The 22,936-nt window shown below is 34.5% G+C and overlaps 1 protein-coding gene across 2 annotated transcripts in view; it reads left to right on the forward strand.

Annotated features, from left to right (window-relative positions):
• The window catches only part of RSRC1 (arginine and serine rich coiled-coil 1), a 315,530-nt gene that overhangs the window by 168,351 nt on the left and 124,243 nt on the right, over window positions 1-22,936 (forward strand). For both annotated transcript variants that reach the window (XM_045197288.3, XM_024563047.4), the window contains exon 6: window positions 17,388-17,439. In XM_045197288.3, coding sequence (XP_045053223.2) covers window positions 17,388-17,439 — 52 coding nt within the window. The remainder of the gene's footprint in view (window positions 1-17,387; window positions 17,440-22,936) is intronic.

Below are 22,936 nucleotides of genomic sequence, written 5' to 3' on the forward strand. Positions count from 1 at the left end.
ATATGAATAAATCAATATCCGTGAAAAGGAGATACAAGGAGATACAGTGAAAACCCTGGCAAGTCTCTGAAGATGAAGGCAGAAACTTATTGGTTTTTTTGTTTGTTTGTTTTTGTTTTTTAATTTTTATTGTTATTCAATTACAGTTGTATGCCTTTTCTCCCCATCCCTCCACCCCACCCCAAGAAACTTATTGTTTTTTATAGAGTGGTGTTTTAGTTGTTGAGCCTGATGGAGCAAGCTGACCTGACCAGAGAACACCAGTTACCCTGGAAAATAGCTCCGAACTGTCCTGCCCTGGTGAGAAAAGCTTTCATTGAAAAAAAGCTCAAGTACTCAGGGAATAGAGAGCATCTCTTGTGGCTGTGCTTTACTGAATCGGGGCTAACGTTTGAGCCTGATGGAAAGTAATCAGCCAAGCAGAATGGGAGTAGAGCTTAAAACTTTAGAAATGTGTGTTTCTTCAACAAATATTTGTTGAGCATCAACTATGTACCAGATCAGGTGCTTGGTATGGAATGGTGACCTAGATCAGGAGAGATGACCTGTCCTCATGCAGTACAATTTAATAAGTACAAGAGACAAACAAATACATAATAAGCATATTTTGTGGTAATTCTTATAAAGGTTTTGAAGTATCAAAGAGTAAAGATTGGATGGATAAGAGGAAGACAGCAACTTATACTTCACATTAAAAGCAATTAAAAGCCTGCAGCATCAGTAAAATGTTATCTGTGGCACCTCAAAAGGACCTGTGAAATATAATGTCTTGATTGTTACCCTTAATTCCTCCTTTCTCATCTCCCACACCTATTTAAATGCCATTTCCTGCTGACACATACCCTTAAATATTTCTCAAAACCTACTCTTCCGGACTCTACCCATTGTTGCCAGTGCTCTGGGTAAGGCTTGTTGCTTGTTCTCTGCACTACCTGAAAAGCCACAGTGGGAGATTTCCATCTCCATCCTATTCAGATGCAGGCTCGCATAGCTCCTGCAGAGATCTCTCCAAAATATAAATCTGATCATGATATTCCCCATTACTCTGGGGAATATCCCGATATCAAAGGTCGGAGTCCAAATTTCTTAAGATTGCAAACTCTCTTGAGTGCTACCGACCTCTTCTTCTAGGTTTTTATCTTGCTGCATTCTGATTCATTCTTTTTGCACCATTTCTTACCCTCTTGTTCTTGCGGTTGTTTTTCTCCTTGTACTAACAACCCCCTCCCCGCCCCCCACACACCCCCACCTCAAATCCTTTGTGACCAGCTCAGGCATCATTTTTGCAAAAATCTTTCACTGGTCCATGCCATCCTCAGAATGAGCCCCCATGCTCCTCTGTGCGTATCTCCATTAATTATTTTACTTACACATTATTGTATGATTATCTAAGACAGAAAATATCTTAACTTTTGTATTCCTACTGCCTAGTCAACATACATACTCAATAAATAGTTTTAGGTGAATAAATAAATGTTTGCCTTCAATTGATCTCCATATTTTGGAATTACTAAGTGTAAATTTTTAAATGTATAACATTTTCATGTTATACTTCCCCATCACAAAAAATATATCACATTCACTGATTTGAGCTGATACTTGGTCTTAATAATTTGTGCTGGTAATGAAACCATTGTGAGGTGTTTGCTACCTAGTGAGAACAGTGCCATCTATTGGCTATTATCCAAATTGTATCCACTATTCAAGATGCAGCATAAAGCACTAATTTTTAGGAAAGCTCACCTGTGGAAAATTTTCTTGTGAATCTGGACAAGAATAAAACTAACCATCACATGTATGGCAGAAGCAGATGATGAAGGAATTTAGTCAGGTATCCCAGCAAAAGAGAATGGTATTGTGTTCTGACATAGTAACAGAGAATGTGTACCATTAATATATTGTTTATTAATCTGCCAGCTCATTCCTAAAATGCCTATAATTATTTGATATAAAAAGACCATCTAATCCAAAATTCATACGAACATTGATTCTTAATCCTTCTTTAAAAACAAACCTGATACCTTGTGATTTAGGTAGCATTTTGTTTCTAAATACTTTTAAAGTTTTCGTAGAAACATAGAAGTAAAAAAAATTCTCGTAATAAGTCAGTCTCTAATCTATGGACAGTTGTGTTTTAGTGGTACGAAAGGTACCACAGTCCTTGTACAAAAGGTGGTGGTTTTATTCTAAGTATTTGTGGTACATTGTTGAAAAATTTCTAAAAGTTCACTGTGATCATTATTTACTTCATTCACCAATCTAACACTTAAATTTAATCAGCAGAAATAAGACCATACTTGATTTGGCTGATGTGAAGCAGTTGCTCGACTAGTAGCTGCCATAATGTGGGCATGCGTAGTCACCACAGTGTTTAGTGAATAGAAAAGATGATTTAAGGTGGGAGTAGGCCGCCAAAATATTAGTGAGCCTTCCTGTGTTGCTGCATTGCCACCGCCCTTAAGAGTTTCAGAAATAACATTTCCATTCTTGTTAAAACAAATAGTGGAGATACACACAGGATAGTGGACATACAATTTAAAAAAATAGTTTCTTAAATTTTAGTAATATATGGAGTCCTCTCTTTAAAGAAAAAAAAATTCTTATTACCCTCTCACTTTACAGACTTTGATAATATATCACAATGTTGCATAATATATATATGTAAAAGTAGATTTAAACTCCTTACAGTTACAGTGTACATAAAACTATACAGCCATTATACTAATATTAATCATGAAATTATAGGAACAATGATAATCTTAAGTAACACATATGACTCCTTTGTGCTAGGCACTTTAGCTAGATGGATGGATGGATGGATGGATGGATAGATGGACAGGTAGATCAATAGATAGATAATGTATACACAAACTCATCTAACCTTTACAATAACCCTATGAGGTAGCCAATAAAACCCTGTAATAATACACCCCAGAAGAAGGGAAATTGAGCTATAAAATCTAGGTGGTCTGGCTCCAGAGCTCGTACCTTTTTTTTAATCCCACATACAACATTGTGGCAGTATTTTACAGTACTATTATTATCTGCATTTTATAGATAAGGAAACTGAGGTATAGATTGTCTAAATGACTTGTTCAGGATCCCACAGCAAATGAATATCAGCTCTGGAACTTAGACGTAGGCAGTCTGGGCTCCAGAGCACATGCTTTTTACACACTTAGGTAGCTCTCAAAGAAATTTAGATACTAATACAAATTTACTAGCTAAATTTGCAAATTAAAAATAAAGTTTCAAGATCAATGAAAATAGAATTAACCAATTTAATATAAGTAAACAATCTTAATACAGATAGCACTGTTTTACTTACATCGAATTTCCAATGTTTGGTTTATTAATAGACAGATTTACTCACATGTTCTATGTTTCATATGTTGCCTGAATGATTTTGAGATTTGCCAGTGCAATTATTTTAATTTTTCATTTGGGTAAAGCTTATTTTAATCACTGAGCCATTCTTTTGATGATTTAGTCATTCATAATGCAACCCAAAGTAGTAAAATGCTGAGAATTTTAAAAAATCTTTTTAACAAAATAATTCTTATTTAGTTTTCCTCCACTCCCACCGCTGTTGATCGTTGCAGGTTGGTGTATGCAAAGATTAGCAGAGCGTCAGCGTAAATGATGAACACAGCAAGTGATGCTACAGCTCAGGGTTTTGGAGTTTGGTCTGTCTCAGTATGCTGCCCTAGTCTGTTTCATGTGATATGCCTCATTGTGCCCACTAGGCTTCTCTGTTCAGTCTACTGCAGATTCCCTCACTATTGTACAAGAGTGCTGTGCCAATATGTGGCCTGTTCTTGATACAAACAAAGTGCCCAATTTTTTTCTCATTAGCCCAGGATAATACTTCCGGTGCTAAATCGAATAGTACTTTGATTTACCTTCCTAAAAATCACAGGCTTAATTTAGTATGTAACTCAAAAAAATTGAAGATTCATTGTTTTGTGAAAATGTCTTAGTTGCAAATTATAACTTCAATAATAATCAGTTCGTCTTTACAACTGCCAGAAAATTTAACATGAGAACGGCAATGGATGTGAGGCTATTGCTGCCATTTGACTTTTGGACAGGCCTCCGCAGCAGCAGTTGGGCATCCTTAAGGATACGTTAAAAGCAAGCACTTCAGGAGATCACATGGAGCCAAAATTGATTGTGAGCACAAACACAAATCATCCTGCGCTTGAACATGCATCGAATTGCTTGGTAATAAGTGGGACGCATAGACCCAAGGTAGAGGACGGGCCAGGGTGGGAGCCTAGCTTATCTTCCCATAAGATTGGGACCCTGCACATATTCAAGATGAAATAGGGTAAATGGGGTCCCGGTTTACAAAGGAGAGGGTTCTCCATTCTGTGAAACTTGGTCACTTAACCTTATCTGCCTATAGTGTTAAAGCTGCCTTTTATGCTTTTAATCTATGATGTTTATATGTTTAAGTTTACAGCTGCAAAAGGCTTTTTCTAGTGTAGCAAGAATTGTCACGTGTTAAGCAAATACATGGAAAGATTAGCTTTGGATCTGGAGGTGATCCGAAATGTTTTTTCATTTGATAACCAATTCTTTTCTCTTCTTTGAAAAGGGAAACAAGTTTTTCTTAATTTAGGTAAATGTCTCTTGATACAGTTACTCAAGAGCCCAAGAGCTATTGCTGACTTAATAAGACTTGCTTACCTTAGGAAATCATCTTAATGAGAAGTTATGTTAACTTTGACCAGTGAGAACAGCAAGGATATCAGGGACAGGAATGTGGGATACTTCAGCACTAATAATCCAAACACAAATCCAGTATAACCAGTAACTTATTCCCTAAGAAAGGTAGACATTTTCTTATCTGAATATTTTTATGTGTAGGATATGGTCATCTGATCTTGCCTGATTTTACTTTTTATTCACATACTATGAAAAAGAAGACTCATTTATGTATTCAACAAGTTGTTTATTAAGAATCTTCTCTGTTCTGGGCAATCTCGGAGTGCTAGGGGTACAGAAATGATTACAAACCACATCGGTCTCAGGACTTCACTGTTAACTCAGAGCTGTAAATTCCAGTCCAGCTATTCATCAAATTACCTGAGAAATCTTTAAAAATCATAAACTCACCCTAATAAATTTAATTTTTAAAAAGTAATAAAAAAGTGGAGAAAACACACAAAAATCATAAATTCAGTAGGTTCTATCCTGAAGACTTATGTGAAAAATAATAGCAAAAATTACATACTAAGTACCTTGCTTCATGAGTAGGGGACTTCCAGTTCATAGAGTCATCATGCTATTGTCTGCCTTTGCAGTCCAGAGTTCATTTTCCTTACCCTATCTCTTCCTGTCACCCAGAGCTGAGTCTCTAAAATAAGAATAAGAAATTCAAGAGTTATGAACTAACTTAAATTAGTGAGTCATCATTTTAAAAGTCAATAATTAGGTAAGGATGCATTGGAAACCACACTCCAAATGAATAGGATTTGACAAACCATGTATTAATACTTTAGAAAAGTAGTTCTTAACATTTTGGGGCACCTAGATCACTTTGGGAATCTGATGAAAGCTGCAGAGTATCTGTCCAGGACAATTGAAGTGCATTATATCAGGGGGTTATATCATAGACTCCCTGGTGCCCATGTGTATGTATTAAAAATGTCTTCAGTACCTCCTGAGCTTTTCATATATTTATTACAGTATATTTTGGATGGTTTACATTTTATTAAAATATGTTATTTAAAAATATATTATCTCTTCATACACAATCCAGAAACAACAGAGAAAAGGAAAAACTCATGTATAATGCTACTATTTTGATTTATTACCATTTTGGTGTACTTCTTTCTAGTCTTTTTTAAACAGTATATATTTATACTATTGTGTTCAAGTGGCATTTTGACTATAGATGTTTTCAAAGACATTGTAGAAACTTTTTTAGGCGTTTCTGTAGGGATTACAATATGCATCTTTAATTTATCACAGTCTAAAATACTTCAAGTTAATACTCATTTACTTCCAACAAAATATACTAGTTTGCCTCCATTTGTACCAACTTTATCCTCATTTCCCTCTCTTTTGTATTATTACTATCGTGCATATTATATCTATATAAATTATAAAGAATACAGTGGTAGAATCTTTGCTTTTAGCAAGCATATGTCTTTTAAAAAATTAAGAGAAGAAAATAAAATATCTCTTGTATTTGCTCACATACTTATTATTCTCAACGAGCTTCATTTCATCCTTTGGTTCTGAGTTACCATTTCTTTCCTTTTAGCCCAAAGGACTTTCCTCTGTATTTCTTGTTAGGGTAGGTCCACTAGCAATGAATTATCTCAGTTTTCATTTGTGAATGTTCTAATTTTGTCTTTATTTTTTTTGGATTTAGAATTCTTGATAGACTGAGAGGTGTCTTTCCACCCGCACTCTAACTGTGTCATTTCATTACCTTCTGGTCTGCATTATTTCTGATGAAAAGACAACCATTAGTCGTAGTTTTTCCTTGTATGTGTTGTGGTGTTTTTCTCTTGCTGCTTTCAAGATTCTCTTTGCCTTTGGCTTTTAGGATTTTGACCATTTGGTAATTTTTGCATTTGTCCACTTGAGATTCGCTGAGCTTTGTGTGGAAGTTTTGTACCACATTTGGTATTTGGGGGCCATTATTTCTTCAAATTTTCTGCCCCTTTCTATTTCTCCTTCTAGGTCTTAGTTACATTTATGTTAGGATGTTTGATATTGTCTCACAGATCACTAAGGCTCAGTTGATTTTTGCCTTCCTTTTTTTTTAACTTTTGGCCTAGATAATTTTTATTGATATGTCTTTATATTTACTGATTCTTTAAAGGCATATTTGCCTTTAATTCTTTTACTTTTATTTGGTGGGAGTTTTTTGATTACTGCTTCAATTTAATTGCTAGTAATAGGTTTGTTTAGATTTTGTGTTTCCTCCTGGTTCATTCTTGGAAGGTTATATACTTGTAGAAATTTATCCATTTCTTCTAGGTTGTCAAATTTGTTGGCAAGTAATTGTTCATAGTATAATTAAATGATTGTGTAGTAACATTTGTAAGTACTTTTATTTCATTTATGATTTTTATTTATTTTGGTACTCTTTTATTTTTTTGATGAATGTGGCTAGAGGTTTGCCAATTTTTTTCTTTTCAAAGAGCCAGTTCTTAGTTTTATTGATCTCCTCACCTTTTTTAAATTTCCATTTTGTTTATTCCTACTCTCTTCCCTTCCTTGGACTGTTTCCTTCGGGGTTTTCTTGTTGTTGTTGTTCTTTTTCCAGTTCCTATAGGTGTAGAGGTAGATTGTTTATTTGGGATTTTTCTTGTTTGTTGAGGTAGAACTATGTAGCTATGAACTTCCCTGTTAGAACTGCTTTTGCTGCATCCTGTAAATTTTAAAAGGTTGTGTTTTCACTTTCATTTGTTTCAAGATAGTTTTTGATACCTTGTTGATATCCTCTTTGATCCATTGGTTGTTTAGGTGGTGTGGTGTTTAGTCAACACATATTTGGGGTTTTTTCCGGTTTTCTTCCTGTCATTGATTTCTTGTTTTCCTGCCATGTGGGTGGAAAAGATAGTTGACATGATTTCAGTCTTCTTGAATTTATGAATGCTTGTTTCATTGCCTAATGTTATCTATACTTGCGTATGTTCTACATGCACTTAAAAAAAGTGCATTCTGCAATTTTTGGATGAAATATCCTGTGGATATCTATTAATTAATGTGGTCTAATGTGACATTTAAAGCCATTATTTCCTTATTAATTTTCTATCTAGATGATCTATTCATACATATTAATAAGGTATTAAAATCCCCTACTATTATGTTATTACTGTGGATTTCTTCCTTTATGTCTATTAATAATTGCTTTATATATTTAGGTGCTCCTATATTGGGTACAAAGATATTTATAATTGTTTTATCTTCTTCTTGGATTGACTCCTTTATAATTATGTAATGTCCTTTGTCATTTTTTTAAGTGTATTTTGTTTGATAGGAGCATCAGTACCCCAGTTTTCTTTTTGTTTCTACTTGCATGGTATATCTTTTTTAATCCCTTTACTTTCAGTCTGTATGTTTCTTTTGATTTGAAGCGAGTATCCTGTAAGCTACATATTATTTAAAATTTTTATTTATTGATTTTTTAGAGAGAGAGGAAGAGGGGAGAGAGGAAAAAGAGAAACATAGATTTGTCGTTCCACTTATTTATGCATCTACTGGTTGATTCTTCCACGTGCCCTGACCCGGGGATCATACCCGCAATGTCGATGTATCAGGGTGATGCTCTAAACAACGGCGCTACCTGGCCAGGGCTAGACTGGTTATATTTTTTAATTCATCCAGCCACCCTACATCTTTTATTGGAGCATCTGATGTATTTTCATGCAAAGTAATTATTGATAAGTATGTATTTATTGCCATTTTGTTCATTTTTTTGGTTGCTTTTATAGTTCTCCTCTGCTTTTTTCTTCTTTTGATTGCCTCCCTAGTAGTTTGCTGTTTTTCTTTAGTGTTTTGTTTGGCTTTAGTTTTCTTTGTTTTTGTATTTCTCTCTCTCTCTCTCTCTCTCTCTCTCTCTCTCTCTCTCGGTTACTTTAAGGTTTATGTATACCATTCTGTATCTGTAGCAGTTTATTTTAAGCTGATAGGTTTTTAAGTTTGGATGCAATCTGTAAGAACCACATTTTTATTCCACCCTGTGTGCTATATGTTAATGATGTCATGTTTTAATCTTTTTGTGCTGCGTATCTTCTAACTACTACCTGTAGTTGGAGTTGAGTTACTTTTTCTTTTTACTTTCACAGTAGAATTTTATTTTTAATTTTATTTATTTTAATCTATCAGTTACAGTTTATATTTAATATTCTGTATTAGTTTCAGAAGCATAGCAAAGTGGTTAGAAAACTATGTACTTTAAAGAGTAGCATTTAACATGTCTGATTTACTGTTTTTGTTAAATACAGGGTCTGGCAGAAGTAAGGCCTGCTTGAGTGTGGTTGGTAGGGTAATAATATGGGTGTAATAATTTATAGTTTTAATTTGAACATTTCACCTAAAGTGTCATATGGTATGCTTGAGTGTGATATTGTTATGTTACAGAATTGCATGCTTATCATTTTGTAATAAAAGATTTTGTAATAAAAAAGGGGGCATAATTTGTTCTGGACTCTGTATTTGGCTTTTTATGTGAGATTTTTTTCTTTCTAATGTTTTCTTATTTCTGGTTATGGGCTTTCCTTTTCTGTTTAAAGAATACCCTTTAACATATCTTGTAAAGCTGGTTTAATGGTGATGAAATTTTTTAGGTTTTGCTTCTCCAGGAAACTATCTCTTCTTCAATTCTGAATGATTCAGGCTCTAAACTAGGTTGTTGAAATGAAATGGTATGTCAAAGGGTACGAATATTTTCTGTACTTAATATGTATGATGCCATTTTCTGGTTGGTAGGCAATTTTGCATACTCTCAATTTTAACATTGTTAATTATTTTTAATAAAATTACTGTATCTCATTAAGTAGATTTACCTAACTTGTTCTTTATTGTTGGATTTTCATTTATTTCCTGGTCTTCACCTTTTAAAAGAAAATATCTGAAATGCCTGAATGATCGTAGCTCTTTCATATTTTAAATATTTTCCTCAAGGCCCAAAGTTGGAAATATTTTCCCAAAGAATATGAGTACATTTATGGCTCTTTTCACATTTTTCAAATTACTTTCAAGTGACATAAATATACTTTATCATGAACTGTAAAAAAATTAACAGTCCTCAAAATTTTTAATTTATTCTTTAATTTATCTTTAAAGAATTTTCTTTTTCTCATAATACCCATTTTCCCTGGTCCATCCAATGGAATCCTACTTGGAAAACACAGGTAGAATTAAGGATAGAGAAGAAAATGGAAATTGTTACGATTTTGCTATATATTTTCAAGTTCTTTCTAAAATATGCATTTTATTATTTTTTACAAATCTGGATTATTTAACATACACAGTTTTGTAGCCTTCTAAAAATGTTATGTTAGCATTTCTCCATATTATTCATTTCTTTAAAACATTTGAAAAATTTACTGCTGTGCTGCTTCTATCATGGGGTCAGACCATAATTTATTTAACGGTTCTTGTACTGGGCATACTCTTCTATTTTTCAAATACAGTGTCATGAGCACACTTTCATGGATGAGAAAACTAAAGCCCATTGGGATTACAAAGTGAAGACTAAAATACAGGTGTTCTGATACTTGCCTTTTGCTTTCATCTCTATGTACCTGTTGGGCATGTGTGAAACATACCCTGATTGCAGATATTTCATCTAGAAAATGTCTTTTAAAGACATTTTCAAATAAAATCATTCAAGTCAAATGAATAATTTCTTACAACATGTTTATGGAAACAAATAAGTAACATATCTACTTGACTTTTTGTGGGTTTATCTGCATCATTTCAGTGTGAAAACGATGGTTCAGACAACTGCATATTTAAAGGGTTTTCGGAGAGGGGAAAAATCCATGTTTTAAAAAACTTTCTAGTATTGTCCTTTAGTGGGGAAAATACTTCAAAAAGAGTAATTTGGAAGAGATGTTAGAGGCAAAAGTAAAGTCACTGCATTCAAACGTAGAAATTATAACTTGGAATAAAACAGAAACGTTTTTGTCAAGACATTTAAAACCTTGTGTGAAGTCTATAAAGCAAAAAGAAATAGGTAGACTATTCCAGGTAAATGGTACTGCAGAGAACACCATTCCCTTCTCAGCAGTCTTGAGATGACACAAAGGGAGAGAGACAAAGTCAAAAAGCAGAAAGAAAAGTAGTCATAGGGAATAAGTTTCTTAGAAATAGCTGTTGTAATGCTACAAAAGATTTTAAAAATAGGAGGTATTATTTTAAACTGCATTCTAAAAAGATCAGGAAAGACATTTATGTAATAGTTTAAAATAATGTTTTATAGGCCATCCTGAAATGTTAATATTTATGGACTAAAAGATATGCTGATACTTAAAACTGTGGTAGCAAAAGTAGATGGCTATAAAGATGTTAAAAGAAAGAATATACTAAAACAGAGTTTAAAACTATATGAATGTTTATCCTTACATATCACCACATACTCTTTCATTTTAGAAAAAAATTAGGAAACTAAAATTATTTGACCTTTCAAAATGTAAACAACTGTATTATTGAGTCTAATTTTACTCTAACCTCAGTGCCATGTGTAGAAGTATTGGTAAAAATAACTCATTTCATATGGAATTATTTTAGAATTTCTGAGAGGCCTACCATACAAATAACTGATGCATGTAAAAAGCCCTCATTTCCTACAAAAGATTCTGTGGAAGAATCTTTCGGTTTAGCTGTCAAAAAGAGTTCTTACAGGGGCACATTAAGAAAACATTCCTAGTTAGTGGCACAATTATGTAGCCATCACAAATAAATGATAGTTTGAGTTTGCTGTTTCTTCCATTTTTGTTTGTTTTATGCTTCTAAACTTGCATTAAAATAATCAAACTTCTCTTCCTGTCTCCCTGCCTACCTTGGCTCCACAGGGGAGAGGGAATTTCTACTTCATCTATGTAGCTTTCATAAAGCTACTTCCTTTCCAGATCGAAGCCTTCTTCCTAAGTTCTCTTTCAAGGTGTTTTAAATGGTGAGGTTTCATAGCTAGGGCTAGAAATGAAGGAAACTAAGGACTGGAGAGTCTCCTATTTTAAAAGAATGGAGAGATAGTCTGTAGAATTGTCACAAAGATTTTTAGTGCTGTATGACCTGTAAAATAGTCCAGTATCCATCCAACTAGGTGGGGCTGGACAGAGATAGTGGCATTTCAGCATTTCCACAACTGAGGATAACTGGTGAAACGGAAATTCCAAGAAGAGGGTTTTACACGAAGTAGTTGAAAAAGTGAGAGGCCATGTGTTGTTGAAATGTTGCATATGAATACAGACATGGTTGGCAAATAAGGATAGAAGAATAGCTTAGGCTATTGTTGATAGTATTGAAAATTAAGCAATAAGTTTGTGCTTAACCCTGGAAGCAATGGAGAGTCACTAAGGCATTTTTTAAGCAGAACTTAATTTGAACTTTGATTTGTGAAGATAACTTTAGCAACTATATGTAGGATAGCAAAGATAAGTAGAAAGGAATCTAGGTTGGGAGCTAGGCTTTTCTATAAAGAGCCATATAAATATTTTAGGCTTTGTGAGCATACATACTTGACCACAACTACTCAGCCCTGCTGCTTGCTGCCATAGACAGTTTGTAAACAAAGAAGCATGACTGTGTGTTTGTGGACTCTCTGAGCAGCATCATTTAGTAGGGTCATGAGTATGGGTACCTCAAACAGTTCTAAAGGGTGTTACAACCCTGGGTTCCGATTCACCTCTTTAACTTTCTCATCTATAAAAGACATCTATAAAATGGCATCTTTTTCTGGTTTATAATAAAGAAGCTATTATATTAACTTTTTCCAAACCCCTTAAGCTCTTTAGAGAGAATGTTTGCTAAAACTTGATAAGAGGAATTTGCTATTGAAAATGGAATATATGTTGTAGGTTTAATTCTTTTTTTTTTTTTAGTCTTTATTTAAACCAACTTGGTACTAAGTTCTAGAGGCAAGATAAATCTACTTTTGAGCTACTTGTAATATTTCTAGCTTAGACCTTGATCCTAAGAGATAGAATTATAGTAACTGTTAAAATGAAATGTAGCCAGAAATATGATAAGCTGTTGATATGTGTTTCTGTCATAGTGAGATTGCATTTTACTTTGAAGGAGATGGCATAGTACCTATACTGCGAATATGTTTAATATTTTAAAGTTATTCATCTGAAGAAGCTTGATTAAAATGAGCTTTTAAGATGGCACTCACGACCTTTATGATCATTAGTGGTCACATCAAAAAGACTAAAGAAAATTTAGTTTTAATTTTGTACAATCTTTTCTGGCATTCAGAACTGATTTGACTCCTTTTCCTCCCCAATGAAAGTTAATAAACAAAATGTAGCTCAGTCTGTGAGGTAGTATAGTATTTAAGAACAAAGATTTTATCCTCTGGATTAAAATTCAAGTTCTGCAACCTTAAAATTTTTGTGATTTTAGGTAATTTATTCTTCATGTAAAAGATAGCATTAAGAATGCCTGCCTTGTCAGGATTGTTATGAGAATTTTGTCAAATGAAATGTATATAAAGTACTTAGCACAGCATCTGGGACATTAGAGCATACAATGAATAATAGCTATTGTATTTTTTCAAAAAAGATATTTTTTTTTTCAGGTAGCTTATGCTCTTACATGGGAATATCTGTCATGCTGTCTGGAAGAGATAGGGCACATAAAAGTTGTCATATACATTTTTGGAGCTCATGTGATCATTTTAAGAATGTCATTCTGTAATCAAATAGGTTGGTTAAAAAAATATTAATTATACCAGACCAGTCAAGATGGAGGCATAGGTAGACACACTACAACTCCTTGCATAACCATAGGAAGGATCACAACTAACCTCAAAAGAAAAAACAACCAGAACTGCCAGAAAATCAAAATGTGTGGAAGTCTGACAACCAAGGTTTTAAAGAAGCCATATTCATCCAGATGGGTAGGACGGGCAGAGAGGATGGGTATGGTGGAAGCGAAGCAGTGGAATGGGCGGTCCCATATTCATATGTGGTGGATGAAAATTGGGAGGGATACCTTGGGAGCAAGCGATCCCAGCCCTAGGCCAGATTGTGCAGCCCAGGGTTCCAGCACCAGGGAAATAAAGTCTCATAAATTCTGGTGGTAAAAACCTGGGTTGGGGCAGCAGAAGAAACTTGCTAGTCTCTCAGGAGAGACTGTTTAAAAGGCCCACATGTCTAGCACATACACAAATCCACACACTCTGGGAACCACCAGCGCAACAGCTGGAAGGGTGCCAGTTGCATACATGAAGTGGGTGAAGCAACTAGATATGGGATGACTGTGGAGCAAACCTCCAGCAACCAGGCAGCAGCCTTGTCCCTTCTCCGACCTTCCCCCGCATACAGAGACACTAAGAGGTGAAATGGGTTGACTCACCCTGGTGAATATCTAAGGCTCCACTGCATCCAACTTAACAGGTGCACTAAGGGAGCCAAAGCAGCTCTACCTAATACACAGAACCAAACACAAGGAGGCTGTAAAATTGAAGAGACAAAGAAATATGGCCCAAGTGAAAGAACAGAACAAAACCCCAGGAAAAGAACTAATAAACAGAATGGAGATAGCCAACCTGTCAGATGTAGAGTTCAAAACACTGGTGGTTAGGATGCTCAGAGAACCCACTGAATATGGCAAAAGCATAAGGGAAGAAATGAAGGCTATAGTACGTGAAATAAAGAAAAATGCACAGGGAACCAAAGTGGAGGGAAGGAAGCCAGGGTTCAAATCAATGATTTGGAACATAAGGAAAAAATAAACATTCAACCAGAACAGAATGAAGAAATAAGAATTCAGAAAAAATGAAGAGAATATAAGAAGACTCTGGGACATCTCCAAAAGTGCTAACATCTGAATCATAGGGATACCAGAAGAAGAATAGCAAGAAATTGAAAACTTTTTTGGAAAAAAAAAAATGAAAGAAAACGTCCCTAATTGGTGAAGGAAATAGACGTACAAGTCCAGGAAGCACAGAGAGTCCCAAACAAGTTGGACCCAAAGATGTCCACACCAACACACATCATAATGAAAATGCCACCCTGGCTGGTGTGGCTCAGTGGATTGAGCACTGGCCTGCAAACTGTAAGGTCGCCAGTTCGATTCCCAGTCAGGACACATACCTGGGTTGCAGGCCAGGTCCCCGGTTAAGGGCATGTGAGAGTCAACTGTTTCTCTCACAGCAATGTTTCTCTCCCTGTCTGTCTCTTTCCCTTCCACTCTCTCTAAAACTAAATAAATAAAATATTTAAAAAATAAAAAAATAAAAAAAGAAAATGCCAGAGGTTAAAGATGAACAGAGAATCTTAAAAGCAGCAAGAGAAAAGCAGAGTGTTACCTACAAAGGAGTTCCCATAAGGCTATCAGCTGATTTCTCAAATTAAACTTTGAAGGCAAGAAGGGACTGGCAAGAGGTATTCAAAGTGATGAAAAGCAAGGACCTACAACCTAGATTACTCTATCCAGCAAAGCTATCATTTAGAATGGAAGGACAGGTAAAGTGCCTCCCAGACAAGGTAAAGCTACAGGAGTTCTTCATCACCAAGCCATTATTATATGAAAGGTTAAAGAGACTTATTTAAGAAAAACAAGATCAAAATTATGAACAAACTCTCTTGGGATTGAACCTGTCTTAGAAGTAGTGTTTGTTCCACACAGTATTGGACTTCATGATGACTTAAAGTCTCCCTGGCTGGTGTAGCTCAGTGGATTGAGTGCGGGCTGTGAACCAAAGAGTTACCAGTTTGATTCCTGGTCAGGGCACATGCCTGTGTTGCAAGCCAGGTCCCCAGTAGAGGGTGTGCAGGAGGCAACCACACACTGATGTTTCTCTCACTCTCTTTCCCTCTCTCTAAAAATAAATAAATAAAAGCTTTATTTTAAAAAAGTCTCATGAAAAATTAAGCAATTTTGTAACCCTGGGCTTGCATCTCTGTGTGACCATAGCTAGCTGGTGCTGAGTATCAGCTGCATCCTTTGGCTGGACCATGTGCTCCAGGGTTGTCTACAGTCTCCGTGCTCCCTGATACTGATGTCCAATGCCATTTGCCTTTTATCATCACAGATGTTTGTATTAACTCTTTGGCCCCTATAGGCAGTTTAGTTTATAGCTGTTAGAGAAATTATATTTAGTAGATGTCACAGTCTTCTATTGATATTTTTACTTGATGTCACATATTTTCAATACTTTATAAAGCACACTTACACAGACTTTCTCTACCGGCATGACATAAAGTACTTCTTTTGTTTGTCAGCTCCTCCTGTTCTCATATCCAAACATGTTACCAATTACTATTTCTCAAATCTAGTTCTTCCTGTCCAACCTTATTGCTACTGCTCCACCTCAGGCCGTCATTGACTCTGGTCTGGAATTCTTCAATTGCGACCTAATTGCACTCCTTGCCTCCAAGCACATCCCTTTCAGTTCATCCTCAAGGGTATTGCTAGAATGATGTATCACAGTACAGAGATCATCTCATCACCCTACTGGTCAGATTCTTCTAAGTCTCTCCATCTTCTATGGCACGGGTCGGTAAACTTTTCTTAAAGGTCCAGATGGTAAATACTTTAGGCTTTGCCGGCATAAGTTTCCTGCCATGAATAGTTGACTCTGCTGTTGTTGAGTTGAGCACAAAAGTGACCATAGACAACATATACACAATGGGCATGGCTGTGTTCCAATAGAACTTAATCATAAAATAGCCCTGGTTCTGCGGTTACAGTTTGTTATCCCCTGTTCTGTGATGTAAACAGCTCTCCCCCTCTTCCCTCCCGTGTCATCTCCCATCCTGTTTCTTGCAGTTTATTCAAGAACGCTATTTAAATTCTTAAACTTTCCTGAGAACATCTTTCTATATCCAATTATTTAATTCTTTTCATTTAAACTTTTTTCACAAATAGTGAAATATTCTAATATATTTTGTTAAATGTTATTTTTCAAATGATGGTCTCATATATAAATATGAGGTTGTTTAGCCACTTGCTGACATTTTTATAAATGTGTTGTGAAGTTGTAATTTTTAACAGGTCTTTCATAAAATTATACCCTTGATGCAATTCATGTTCTAATTTGAATACTATCAACACATTATCCAAAAATCTCAACAAGGTCAGTGGTAGGAAAGCAGTTTAGTTTCAGCATTATCAACTGTATTGGATCAAGGTTTATTGAGAGAACAATTTTAGGGTTGTTAGTAGGAATTGCAAGCATGTTAACTCACATTGTGTCCTGTCCTCATCACAATCGCTCCTTTCCAATACAGTTAAGAAAACAAAGTAATTTGGTTTTAGTATATCACTTGCCTGAAGTATTGGACTTCAAATTGCTATTTAAATTCTAATAGGTCACTTCACATGTTCTCATATGCAAAGAGATAACATACTGAGAATATGTTGTTAAATGTGTGGGTTTTGCCTCATTCATTTGCGGTTATTTAGGCTATTGTTGATTGGTACAATGGGGAGTAAACAAAACCTTTTTCAGTAAAAAAATGAGAAAAATTCTTACATCGTAATTAATGAAAAGTATGATTCAGTTACTGAGGTGAGAGAGCAGATAGTAGAGCTACTGTGATGGAATTTTGTTAAAATGTGAATAGATGTTAATATTGATTATGATAAAGTTCTCTCAATTTTCTGATATTCACGTAACAGTGCATTAATTTAAAGATCAATCTATTAAAACTGATCTGTAATTGTCTTTTATGGTTAATTTTTAGCCACCAGCTGAACAGGCCAAAGCCAGACTACAGTTGGTTCTTGAAGCTGCTGGTAAGTATTGGTAATTAACTTTATTTAAATGAAAAAGTTTGAAATAAATCCTAGTGTGGTTACAAGTGGGTCAAAAAGAAAAACACCTATTTTTCCTATATCCTCACAAATTTATGAGATCTAGATTATATATATACAGTCATATTTTACCTTAACTATTTATTGTTGCAGTATAATACTAAAAAGTCAGTCTTTGTCTATTTATGAAATTGACTTCATTTTGGTTTTAATTTTGATGAAGTCCAATTATTAATCTTTATCTTTTGTGGATGGTACTTTTGCTGACACAGTTAAGAATGTTTTTGCCTAACCTCATATCTTAAAGATTTTCCCCTGCATTTTTCTAAAAGTTTTATAGTCTTAACATTTTTTAGATTTAAGTCTGTGATCTATTTGATTCAGTATAAGATACGAGCTTTAAGTTGAGGTTTTGAGGTTTTCATTGAGCCAAAGGAAGCAAGGTAAATGCTATTTTATAATTCCTCCAACCAATTCATTGGTCCTTTTGTTCTGGATACCACCTAATCTTAAATGCTATCTATATGTTTTATTTCTCAGTGATACAATAATGCTACGACTTTGATTTTAGACATAATACCCAGATTCCTGTAGACATTAAATACTTTACCTTTTTAAAAATATAAAGATCAAAAAAAATAAAAATAAAAATATAAAGATCCATGTCATCTTTTCTAAGTACTGATATTTTACTCTGAACCTTAATGTACTCTTCAAAAATGTATGTAACTTACTCAAGTAATAAGTTATCAAGGTCAAGTGTGAGGTAGGGTTAGAATAATATCACCAGAGTATTACATATTTTTAAAAATTACACTTTTTAAAGGTCTATAAGCAGGTCATAATTTCCAGTTGTAAAATAAGAATTCTGTTTTACCATCAAAACTAATTTCATACTACCAAATGACATTAGTTGTACTTTTTGTATTCCTTGATTGAGAAAATATGTAGTGCACATGATTTAAGAATTTCTTACATTTGCTTCTTGCACTCTGACTCAAAATATCCACAGACTAAAGATCAGGAACTCCAATATAAATGATATACTAGCTTCATAAATCATTTACAGAAATTACTTACTGTAAAGGGATAAAAATTTCTAAGTATTTTGCCTGAGTCTCTATACTCCTCCATATTACTTTAAATGTCACTTACATTTTATGTATTTTATCCTTTAGTTATGTAGAAAATACGATACATTAAAATTTTGTTACAGTGTTTTATACTATAGGATAAAGCTAGTTAGTGTGATTCTCTATCATTTACATAATATACATTCATTTTTTAGTGGCATTATTTTGCTTTGAAATATATTTTTTTTGTTCAGAATTTGAGTATTGACAAACTCATAATTTAAAGGAAAATATTTATGGTGCTTAGTCCAGAAAATATTTGTTTCTATCAATATAAGAAATTTTATTTCATAGTTTTATATAGTTTTCTTTCATTTCTCAATCTTTTAATACGATTTTGAAGCACATTATAAAACAAACCTGGCAGTCCAGACCTCACAAGTGTGTGACTTGTTTATGTCAGTCCAGGCTGTTATCCCTCATTTTTAAAAATTTTACATTGTAAATTCTATTAAGGATAAAGAACTAGGTTCTGTGTATTTGAGAAATTTTCAAAATACTATGACAGTTTTCAAATTAAAAAATGTATATTGGCTTGGATAAGCAAAGACAGACCTTAGCAAGATGTAGCATTATTTATTAATTTCTCCTTATTGAATATGTTTTCTCCAGCTTTCCCCTTTTATCAATAATACTGTCATGTACATCCTGTTAAAAATTGTATTTTCCTTATTTTAGATTATTTTCTCAGGATTGGCCGCTATAGAAATGAGTTTATGAGGTTAGAGGGTATTAATCTTTAGAGTGCCTTTTTATATATTTTCGCTAAATTGTTCTACAAAAGAACTGTGCTACTTCTCAGTGCCACTGGTTAAGTAACCATTTTTACCAGACTTTGCTTTTTGATGCCAGTTCCATGAATATATTGCTTTATAATATGATATAATATATTATACCCCTTTGAAAAATATTCAGTACTGCTTTTAATGAGAACTTGTGGCCTGGAGAGGGGAAGCAGATGAATGGATAGGGGAGAGCATATAAGCAAATACAGAACTTACTGTCAGAGTTCCAGATCTGTTTCAGCGATGAATTCAAGGTGTTCATTGTGTTATTAAAAGTAAACAAGTACAGAAAGAACTGGAGCTCAGTCTGGCAAGGCGTGCAGTCAAAGTCTAGCCTAGTCCTAAGTTGGAGATGGGTGGACAGGAAGGTTTGGAAGTCCCCATTCTGTCATACTGGAGTTTACTTGAGTTCCTAGGGAAAACACTTTCGACTTTGGGCCCTTAAATTGGATATAGGGGAAGACTTAAGGCTGTAAGCTGGATTCTTGGGTATGAGGAAAGACTTAAGGCTGTATGCTGGTCTATAGGGTTCATATATAGAATCCTGGTGACTAGGCTTAGTCTTTTACTCTAACTGTGGGTCCCAGAAGAAAGTTTTATATATAACCATTGCATTGTTATTGATTTATTAGTGAATGTTAATAATACTACTGATTTGGAAGTAAAATATATTTATAGATCATTTGGCAACAATTAGTAGTTACATGATTTTGAAAGAATAAAATAACATTAAGCAAAATATAATTAGCGTATCATGCATATTGTACCAAACATGAATTTGAAATCAGATTTTATTGTATTTATAATTACCTTTTACATGCACTAAACTATTACACTTTATAATTTGTTATGCTAAATCTTCAGATTTAGGCAGACTTTTTTTAGGTTCACTGCCAAATTGCAATAGAAACCAAATTTTATGTCTCTCGTTTCACAGTTAAGGTTATATCTAAGGTTGCTTTTTAAATCTTCAAAATGCAATAGGACACAGAAGGTTGCAAAATTGTATAAATTTTTAAAAGTGAATCTAAGTTGTAACCTCAGCTAATGATTTATTCTATGATACTGAGTAAATCCAATCACAAACTGTTTCTTCCATGATTTCTTCCTTTCCTTTTAAAAAATATTTTTATCATTCTCCTATTTAAGATTCAAAACCTTGTCGTTTTTTTGACTTCTGTACAGTCAATCTGTATAGACTTTTATTTTGAATATTTTTGTGTTTATCCCTTTATTATCTGTTCCACTACCATCTCCGTAGTCCAGACACCAAACGTTTCACCCAAAGGCTAATCCCTTACCTCCCAGTGGGTCTCTTCAGTTCTCCAGAGAGGTGGCAGTGAATGGCAGAAGGGTTCTAAATCTGCATCCCACTTACTCTGTGACCTTGAGCAATGTGGTTCGCCCACACAGGGTTTTGTAAAAGCGTGTGACAGCTGTATATATCTTCTAGTTTACTATAGTTCTCTATTTTTTAAAAAGTAATTTATTGAGGTAAAATTTACATGATAAAAAAATCAGTCATAATTGTTTAAAGTGAACAATTATGTATGTATTTTATCTGTGCATTTAAAATGGAATTAAATAAATTTGCAATGCTTTATAACCACCACCTCTATCTAGTTCTAAAACATTTGCGTTACTCCAAAGTAAAACCTCTTACTATTAAGCAGTTTTCTCTCCACTCCCCTTCCTCCCAGGTCCTGGCGACCACCAGTTGGCCCTCTTTCTCTGTGAATTTATCTATCCTGGGTACTTTATATAAATGGAATCATACAGCATGTGACCTTGTGTGTTTGGCTTCTTTCACTTAGTGTAATATTTTGGAGATTTAGCCATGTTGTAGCGGGGTGAGTGCTTTCTTTCTGTTGATGGCTGAGTGATACTCCATTGTATTTATATATAACATTTGTTTATTCATTTATATATTGATGAAAATATCGGTCATTTTCACCCATTGGTTATTATGAATAGCATTGCTATGAACATGTACTTTTTTGTAATTTGGGGGGTATATGCCTAGGGTTGTATTTGTGGGGTTATTTGGTAATTTTATGTTTAACTTTTGGAGAAACCACCAAACTCTTCCATAGCAACTAAACCACATTAGTTTCTCACCAGGAATATATGAGTACAGTCCCTAATGTCTCAACTTGACCATGCCACACATTTAAGGTACCTGTTTGAAAGTAGGATTAGGGACTTACTTCTCTGTTCCAAAATATCCTCGTCTGTATGGGGGAAGGTAAATAATTACCTTATAGGGTTGTTGTGAAGATATGTATTATAATGTTATAATACATGAAGTGCCTGGTCTCGACCCTAGCAAATGGTAGCCACCAAAATATGTTGATTTCATATTGTTTTTTGTGAATACCTCTGCTAGATGATTCTTTCTCAGCCACTATTTGGACATGCCACTCCTTTGCTCAGAATTATTGATTGGCTCCCAGGTCATGGAGGTGGACAGTGGTGTGGTGATTGCCAGGGGGAGGGGGCTGGAGGAGGTAGAGGAGACGGTATAAGGGGATAGATTGTGATGGACTGAGACTTCACCTGGGGTGGTGGGCACACGGTACAGTGCACAGATCATGTGTTGTGGAATCGTGGGCCTGAAACCTGTGTAACTTTGTTACCTAGTGTCACCCCAGTATATTCAATAAAAAGAAAATATTACTCACTGGCTCTCAGTTGCTTACAAAATCAATTTTGTACTTCTATGCTTAAGGTTCCAATGTTCTGTATGGTGGATCGACAGGCTTCACTATCTTTATTTCTTAGAATTTATTTCTGTACTTTTTCACATTGTTATTTGAGTTAGTCATGTTCGTTTCTATCTGGGACTCTTTGCGCAGGATTTTATCCCTTCTAGAAATGTCTTCCTCCATTCTCTTTTCCTCTTCAAACACTCAGGATGCATCTCAAATAAAATTTCCATGTGATTTTCCTGACCATTTCGGCACATGATCTTTCTCTCCTTTGAATTCCTTTTGTACCTGTCTGTGCGCATTCTTTATGCCGCTCTGTTTACTCACATGCTGTTGATATTAGTATTTAATTGTTTCATGAGTGCTGGACTTACTTTCCCAATGAAATGATAAATTTCTGAAGGTCAAGAATCATATCTAAAACTTTAAATCTTTCTCAGCAACACAGCACCTATAATGAGCAGAACTATACCAAATAAAACTCCAGCTATTAATCTTTGGTGAATAAGTCATTGTGGAGAAACAAATGACCTGGGTAATTGAAAATTAAACCTTTAAATGCTAGTGTGCTCATTGTAATCACTGTTTGATGGATTTGATAGTAAATGTACAAAAAAGTTTTCTGGCTTCAAAAAGATAAATGACAGTAATATGACTTTTTAATCTTAAATTTTAAGGTAGCATATGACAGAGAATTTAATAAAACATGATTATCACAAAGGAGGAAGAAGGAATAATAAGTTTACTTAAAGATTTGTCTCCGTCACTTTTACTCTCACTGTTGTTTGACGTTTTAGCACCTTTCCAAACATGATTTTGGTTCTCCACAAAAACACAATATTATCTTATGCCA

The sequence above is a fragment of the Desmodus rotundus genome, chromosome 2, assembly GCF_022682495.2.
Source record: "Desmodus rotundus isolate HL8 chromosome 2, HLdesRot8A.1, whole genome shotgun sequence".
NCBI classification, from domain to species: Eukaryota; Metazoa; Chordata; class Mammalia; order Chiroptera; family Phyllostomidae; genus Desmodus; species Desmodus rotundus.